The following is an 8,879-nucleotide window of genomic DNA, read 5'->3' as shown; positions in this document are numbered from 1 at the left end:
GCAAGCATGTGTCCTTATTCCCACTGATCTCCTGTCAGCTGTGCATGCTATGGCAACAGCAAAAATAAGCCCAACAGTAGCTGAGAAGGGCCTATATTTCCATTTTATGGCAAGCACAGTTTCATTTTGGTGCAGAAAAAAGACAAATTGCCCCTTGGGGATAAATAAAGTCTTTCTGATTCTGATTCTGAAAACTGAAAGCAACATGTTACAAAGGCTACCAAAATGCTTCATTATGTCTTATTACACATTTTCAAGTTATATGTATGCATATAATCATTCTTTATTAAATTATTACTATAATTATAATATGGATAGATTGATGGAGTCGTTTCATTTCCCAGTGTGTGGGGATGACAGCCCTGCCAGTGTCTCCTCCTGGCCAGATGGGGGCAGCAATGCGCCGGTGAACTAGAAACGCTCAAAGAAGTTGAAGTGAGCGAAACTCAAACAAACCAGTTGGTTCTCGTAACAGGTGCTTTGAAAAATTTTTGGTTTTGGCCATTTAAACAGTGGAAATCGTGTATAATAGAGTCGATGTATGTGCTGTGTCTGTCTGTAGTAAGCCTGCGTAAAAATATAACTGTGGGTTAGCACTGCTTAAAACGTTAGCTCGGTTACCAGGCTACCAATGAATGCTAGCTGGGTTATAGCTCCTAAAAACGGCAGGAACAAAGCTCCAGTCGGGCGGATGAAGGAACACCGAGCCTTCAGAGCCAGCAGAGTGCTGGCTGAGAGGAACCAGGCGGTGGTGGCGGTGGGAGCCTGGGTGGAGGGCGGACAAGACTTCGTGGAGCACCCAGCTGTAAGTTTGGAGGTGGAGAAGCTAACTGCTGACAGTTACTCTTTGTTGACATAAGCTCTCTTTCCCGTCTCCTTTCCCTTTAAATTTACTTCTTACTAAAGAACTACCGATATATAAGCAAATATTCACACCAGAGGAGTTTAATCCATTGCAGTTTAGACATTTATTATAACTGTTATTAATATTTAATAGATCCAGTGTGTCCACACACGTTGGTTAGTCTTAATCTAAAATCACTTTTCACTTTAAAATTATGTTTCTAAGAAATTTCACAAAATTAACTAACAAAAATAATGAATACTAAATTCATGAATCTCCTCTAAGGTCTTCCGCTTTTCCTCCTGCCTGGAACCGCCACCTTCAGCATCCTTTTGTCAGTATATTCACTATCCGTCCTCTGCACATGTCCAAACCATCTCAGCCTTGCATCTCTAGCTTTGTCTTCAAACTGCTCAACCAGAGCAGTCCCACTGATGTGCACATTTCTCCATAATCCATTCTGGTGACCCTGTTCACACTCTTCACCTCTGCAACCTCCAGCTCAGCACCCTGTGTTTGTCAGAGCCACCTTCTCCAAACCATACATCATAGGAGGTCTGATGCTCATCTCCACCTGCTCCACCCTGCTTGCACGCTCTTCTTTACCTCTCATGTGCACTGTCTGCTGGTGTGAGTGGTCATCCACCTTCGCTATTACACCTGTCTCCTTCTCATTAACACACGTATTCTCTCTTCTACTGACTTTGAATGAATGGGTGCACTTGTGATTTGGTAAGAAAAACCTGGAAAATTTCGATTTAAATTCCAACTGTGCAAGATCATAGACTTATCAATATTGAGACACAAGAGGATTTTACATTAATTAACAGGCTGTTTGATGTACAGAACCCCCCAAAAAAGAATAAAAGGACATTTAACTGGTAAGGTAAGGTTAGCTGGTGCAAGTCTTAGTTGCCCTTGGTTTTCTTCACTACAGTATTCCAAACTAGTTTTCCTGTGTCTTGGTTTAGGCTCTTGCATTGCTGACCGATGAGCTACAGGCAGAGAGAAGGAGGGAGAATGAAGAGAGCCTTCAGCGTTTTCAGGATGAAGTGCGCCACCGTGTGGCACAGAAAGCGCATTTGTTCAAGAAGAGACAGCAGCTGCAGACAGATCCAGTGGTAAAAATAATCTTGACTCAAATAAAGTCTTAATTATGCTCCTTTCATACGAGATTCCCACCTGAAATTAACACTGCAGCTAACAAGATTTATAGCTAACATTATTGAGTTATTTTGACTATCATTTTAGAAAAGGTAAAACAAATTGTGTATGTACTACCATTTTCATTGTTCAATTTATCAAATATGTTCCTGTTTTTTTATTACGTTTAATATCTAATTAAATGGCATGTTTATGATAACATAAAAGAAGGAGCTCCTCATATCTGAGAAAACTTTGCGAAACCAAATTTTAAACACACACATAGCTGAGCCCTCTGATTGCCTTTAATGCTGCTGCTTGTCCTCTATTGTTGCATATCATGTATTTTTTGTCCAGGTGACACCTGACACGCGAGTCATCTGGACCCATCATGAAGGCGAGACAGTAAGAACTGCTGCACAGCAAAGGGTGATGGAGAGGAGACCTCAGGAGGTGAGATATTAGTAAATAATTACCCGTACAATGTGTGCACCCTCCAGAGAACTAAACTTTAGTGAGATGTGAGTTTTAGATGTGCTTTCAGCTTAGTTGCTTTTTGGGGTAGGATGCGGTGATCATCCTGGTCACACACCTGTGGCCATGAAGAAATTATTTTCCCAGTTTAATGAGAAAGAACTTGACATATTGCACATGTACAGGCCGAGACAGTCCAGCCTCAAAAAATCCAGCACTCATTGGTTTTCACCTGGCAATGGCAATCTTGGTTTTCACAGTACATCCATAAACTGTATGGGTGTATGGGTGCAGCACAACTGCTTAGTATCACACTAATAAAATACAAGAAACTCACTCACTAAAACTGAAGCACAAACTTCTTGGATGCATTGTAACATTTGTCAGATATATACATTAAAATGTTCCAGAATGCACTAAAAATAGTGAAATGGTTCAGTTCAGTTAATTCAAGTAGGTGAAGCTGGGGCCTAGCAGACACTGATTGGCCACAGCTGCCTATTTAGGACCTCCTGTCGGTCACAAGACGACACCCTAACTTTAAGGCTTAACAAAATCCAAGCGGATGAATTATAAAATGTTTACCCACCATACAGGTGTCATTAAAGGGGGCAAGTATCCATAGAGACCAAAACTGTAAATGAGCTCATATAACATGTGATTTTATTGAGACTGACCATCCTTCGTATCAAGCCTCAAATAGCCATTAGAAGAAGTGCAGTTTGTGGCTTCATTTGTAAGTCCCAGAGGTTGCTTTCCAGAGTCTTCCCTGATTATAAGAAGCTCTTAAACCTGTATCATTTTTTTGTCCTTTATGACATGTTGATCAGAGACATATGTGTGTGTGGGTAAGGTGTGGCTGAGAAATTTAATGTAATGTAGATATTTACAAAGAGTGTCTACATTGTTTATTGTCCACCAGGGGCGCATCGAGTTTTCATTCCACTTGTAAACTGATAGTCATCTTATTTATAGGATTCATTGCAGTGTGTAAAGTGTGCTGTTCTTGGATTGCAGAATGAGTCCACTGTTCCTTGTGTGACTTCACACAGTGTGACACTGATTAATCTGGATTTGTATTTATTTCCACAATTTTCCAGTCTGCTGAAGGCATGAGGCAGGTCAGACTCAGACTGGCTGCCTGTCAGGTGATGCAGCAAGAGGAAACAACGTCAGAACTTCCTGGAGGCAGCTGGAACATCTCTCAAACCAGACATGTGAGCGCCTGTGTCTCATGCTTGTTCCTCCTTTCAAACCCATAATTCCATATTCGGGTTATTATTAAACATTTCCTCCTTCACCTCGCAGAAAGCAGAATCTCATGCTCTGAGAGCAGAGGAGGATGCTCTAGGAGAGGAAGATGATATTGTCTTCACCAGTCGACATGCATGTCCACTTGTTCAACAGAAGGTGACTGAATATTCAAACTGTGTCCCAAGTTTATTCCTTTCAGTTTTTAATGGTTTTTCTTAACGTGAAATTCATTATATCCACACATTTACCGACCAACTCGGCCACCACATAGTTACAGATGAGATTCAATTATTTGGAACATTCTGAGCAGGTGCATTTGCACTGTAAGATGCTTTTTTTTTTTTAGTCAAAAACCAACATTGAAATTCAGTTAAATTGGAACTTGCTGTACCTCCATTAAAATTGTCTTCACTTTCATGTCATATAGTATTTAAAAGATGGATGTAAAGCTTCTGGATCTTAAAAGTGAAGCCTGCATGGAAGTATCCTAATACTCCATTCTTTCTAATGGTCAGCAGCAGGGGGTGACTCCTGGTTGCAAAAAGAAGCAAGTCTATGGAAAATGACACTATGCTTCCTCCTCAGTCAGTCAAAAATGAAGATAAAGCTGGGTATATTTAGGGCAGGGATACGCTGAGATTGACAATCCACTCAGAAATGGGAAGTAGAATTAACGGGTGGCTTCATGGTAGCTATGCCATATTTAAACAGGCTAAAAACAGCAAGATGTAGATATTAAGTTTGATGTTCAGGCAATTTACGGTCAGAACTTGGCTCTTTGTGATGTGATGGTAAACAGGAAATCTGATGCTTTAAGTATTGGTGGATGTCAGGCTGAAAGATTAGTGCTAGAAAGACTCTTCTTTTCTTCCCCTTACACAGCATTTATTGAGTGTAAATCATTACCTTTGATGTCAAAGTCCAGTGTGGATTCTTAAGAATGATTTTGTTCTAGCCATCCCGTGTAGAAGGCATGAAGATAAACTTAACTCTTTCCCCCACAGAGACTATATTTGAAGTTGTACCCTTTTGATGAGTTTGACACTTTGGTGTATACCAATAAAGATGTGGTTTGACGGCCATTAGAAAAGTTTCTGGGTTGCCGCACTGGCAGAGACCACCCTCGCCAACTTCTGACGGACGTCCAGTTCTTCTGTTCCATAAGCAGGTCTGAAACCACTCAATTCAGCAAAGAGCTTCAAGGGCTAAAGATTTAGGAGTGAGCCTCTGTTTCACTCTTGTCAGCTCATAAACATGTATAGTTCAAAGTTAATGAGCATGATATAACGCAGAATTACAACCCTGAAACCAGGTCAGGTTTCATTATCTCAGTACAGGCTGTGATGTTTAATTTGACCACATCATCATCATCATTGTGATAATGACGTGATGGATGTGCATGAGGTTAATGGAAAAAATATATATAAATATAATGTCCAGTTCCCTCTCACATCTTGTGAATCATTATAAGCTGCAAACATGAAACAGTAACATTAAGTAAGGAATATGTCTGGCTTCCTCTGTCTGTACAGATTTTCTTTTGTGTTGGCTTGTTTTTACAGGAAATTGAGTGAGTTGTCAGCTAACCACACAGATGTGAGCTCAGGGTTGTGTGTATCTTAAAAAACAGTGTTGCTTTTGCGGTGTCTAAGAAAAGGCACTTTGTTCTTTTATAGTCACTTCCTTTGTTTCTGGTTGTTGCACCTTCACTTTTGTTTTCTAATATCTTGTCGTGTCTGGCAGCTTTTGCAGTCAGAGTTGTGATCTGAATGCATTGTGGTGCAGAGCACATTTTGCTTTTGCAAGAACAACTATATAGAATCTCTATAGGCACCTTCATGTGAATGTTTCTGTTTCATTTCTGTCTGTGTTATTTCAGTTATTACTTTATATGTGGTATGGTGTGACAATGTCTAAGTAAAAACAGTCAACAGAAAAAAGAGGTGGTGGGGAGGGTTTAATTGGGGTGATAGAAACAAATAGAAATGCACAATGTATCGCCAACTGCTGCACCTGTAAGAGGCAAAACACCACAGAACAAAGCAAAAAAACAAACATACAGCACCTGGAACAAAAAAATGAGAAAAAATACACAGATACATAAATCAAAAATCTTCCTATAGTGTGAGTGAGTGAGTGAGTGAGTGAGTGAGTGAGTGAGAGCGAGAGAAAGAGAAAAGAGTGAGTTAGTGTGTGTGAGAATGCCTGTCTTTGTCACAAATGTACTTGATAATGAGGGTGGGAAGCTGCAGCGATGCCCCCCAGATAAAGTCCATTTTTTAATATTTGAATATTTATGCTTATAAAATTATAGTTTGGAGGAATACATTTTTATTTTTATTGAAAAAAAATGTTTGTTTGAATGTCAACTTATTGATAATAATGTGCTTTTAACACCTTCATACATACATTACTTTGGCTGAGTGTCAGTAGATCAGTCTTCACTCGTCTTTACTTTATTTGTATGCTTTTTAGGGAAGTGAACGTCCACTGTGGAGTCCTGAACCATCACAACCTGATTCGGGATTCACATCCAGCCTCAGAATCTGGCCTCTGACTGACCAAGAAGAACTGAAAAGACAGGTAGGAATCAGAAGCATGCACAAACCTTTGACTTTACTGGTTTGATGTCAGACGTCACAGACAGCATGTTTGTCTTTGCAGCGTCAGTCTCAGTTCCTGATGCACCGCCGCCTGGCCATGAACATTGAGAGAGAGCAAGTGAAGGAGAACAAGCAGCACAGGAAGCACCTGAAAAGGACGGCAAGGTGAAGAGAGGACAGGCGTACCATTTCATGCTGTATCGCTTCCTCTTGTGGTTTGGGGCGTTTCATTAAAGTGAATCGAAATCCTGAGATCTCTCTATAAAGTGTCAAACAGCAGATCTCTGTAACATGACACATTTTCACAGCAGAGGAAATAAAAACATTTGTTTTCTCAGCTGAACAGTGAGCTTGCTTGGAATACAATAGATATGCAAAGTAATTAAAAAAAACCCTCCTTTAAACTTAAATTACATGTTATTGTCAGTGAAAATTTCCTTTCATGTGTTCCTGTCTTCACTGAAGAATCAAAGCGGAGAAAGAACGGATCCGTCTGGAGGAGGAGAGGAAGCTGGAGAGAGTTCGGCAGCTCGCAGAGGCCAGGCAGAAGCTGGAGGAGAGGGAGCTGCTGATTCTGGAGCGACTAAAGCTTGAGGAGGAGGAGAGAGCTGTGGAGCAACAGAGGAGGAAAAGAGAGGAGAAAGGCAAAGTAGCTGCTAGGTAATTAAGCAATAGAGACTCAACTGAATATACCTAATGCAATTAAAACAGGAAAATCCACTGATGTTTAAATGTGGAAGTCTGTTTGCAGTCATTGGAGAATGCTACTCGATTCTGATTAAAGGCTAGATTTTGAAGGCTTTTGTAGCCTCCAATAGGATAACAGATGTAAACCTGCTGCAAACCTATTTGTAGTCATTTGAGAGATGCGGCATATGTGGGTCTGTTGGGTTAATTTTGAGCCTTTTTTTGCTGTTTATTGATTTTCTGATAATATTGTGGATGCTCAATGCTGCTGTTTAAACTGTTTCATTTTCTGCCACTCATCTGGAGTCACATAAAATTTCTCCCCTTCAGTGTTTTCTGCCTCTTCCTGGCTAGAGTCTGGTCCATTTCCAGGTCCAGTGAGATGTGGTGTATAATCAATCAAGACATTTTTGTATATTGACAAGTGATCAGTAGGGGAAGGGGAGAATGTGAAGTCATCTTTATGGGGCGAAGAGTTAAAATTTTACTTTCTAATTGATTTGGTCGTGTTAGAAATAAAATGAGCTTGACTTTAGCTGTGACTTCAGTAATAAATATATAATAAAATTGATTAGATTTTAAGTCCCAGTTACACAAATGGGAAATTTAATGGAAATGTGATACCCCATGTTTGTAAGTATGATCCTCACAAACCACTGTTTAAAAAAATGTATGCATGGCTTTGTGAAGCTGAATCTCTCCTTATTATTTCTGCAGGTTCATTGAAGCTTTGAGAGCTCAAGTGAAGGAGCGAATGTCTCAGGCGAAACTGGAGCTCCCTCCTCTCTGCTGCTGTGCGTCCTCGTTCTGGGACTCCCACCCTGACACCTGCGCTAACAACTGTGTTTTCTACAATAATCCCAAAGGTGAGGACTTCACACCCAACCATCTGCTTGCTTCCTGAGCTTCAGTCCAGCTACATGAAAACATTTTTTTTTTGTTCTGCAGCGTATGGCCAGGCCCTACATTCAGCGTTGGTGAGTTTGGATTTGCAGTAAAAGGAAGCTGATGTCTGCGTAAAGGGCCGGTCTCAGATTTTGGAAAATCTTGTGTACGTTTTCTAGCCTACATTCAGATCACTGCTCTCACTCAGCACAGAGGAGTCCAGGACATGTTGAGCCTCCACAATAAAAGAGATTTATATGTTTAAGTTTATTGTTGTCTTCCAGAGGTAAAATCATACATTTCACGTAGCTCTACAAGCGGATCCAGAATGATGCTTTTACTCTGAAATATCTCAATGTTTTAAAGATGATTTGGTGCACAGTTTGTTTTCTAAATGAGCAATAACAAACATGATGTTTCTCTTTGCCTTTGACTCCTTATTATTTGCCTTATTAGCGTTATTATCGGATTATCTTCACTTTCCCAGATCTTTGATTTTAATACTTGGAAAACTGATTATGTTGTCACTGAACAGTCAGATTCCTATATTTATTCTGCTGATTGTGATGATTGACATGGAGTATAAAATTTCCTTTTGAACTCTTTGGCTTTTTTAATTATTGCTTATTAAAGCTGACAGAAATTTGCTTTGATTTATGTATTGGTAATGAAGGAATTTGTGCAGTGTCCTACTCTGTGTATGTAGTTTTAATTGTGGTAGTTAATGTGGTGAGTAAACAACTAAACTTGAAAATGTCCTTGTGAGGATTTGCTATTTGTTGTGTGGGTCATGAGTCATGTGTCATGTTGACCAGTTTTAGGACTCCATTTAACAAATACCACTTCTGTCATGGTTTTTTTTTTTTTTTTTTTTTTAAATAAATGTCACTTTTTTGTGGTAAATACAAATTGTGAAATGGTGTGGTCTGCTTTTCAACATCTGCTTTTCAAAATTGTATTCCTTTTTGTGATTTTGTGACAGATGCATA

General features: G+C 39.8%; 1 protein-coding gene across 1 annotated transcript; it reads left to right on the top strand.

The window, feature by feature from the left end:
* Positions 1–421: 421 nt before the first annotated feature.
* Positions 422–8,490, top strand: ccdc15 (coiled-coil domain containing 15). The gene is made up of 10 exons (XM_031738289.2): positions 422–805; positions 1,816–1,965; positions 2,345–2,440; positions 3,562–3,678; positions 3,770–3,871; positions 6,191–6,298; positions 6,380–6,483; positions 6,784–6,978; positions 7,723–7,871; positions 7,954–8,490. The coding sequence occupies exons 1-10, from the start codon at positions 632–634 to the stop codon at positions 8,001–8,003; spliced, it is 1,245 nt and encodes a 414-aa protein (XP_031594149.2). The 5' UTR covers positions 422–631; the 3' UTR covers positions 8,004–8,490.
* Positions 8,491–8,879: the final 389 nt, after the last annotated feature.

This window comes from Oreochromis aureus, linkage group 10, assembly GCF_013358895.1.
Source record: "Oreochromis aureus strain Israel breed Guangdong linkage group 10, ZZ_aureus, whole genome shotgun sequence".
NCBI classification, from domain to species: domain Eukaryota; kingdom Metazoa; phylum Chordata; class Actinopteri; order Cichliformes; family Cichlidae; genus Oreochromis; species Oreochromis aureus.
The sequence above is the reverse complement of the archived record's forward strand: the minus strand, read 5'-3'. Positions and strand labels throughout refer to the sequence as shown.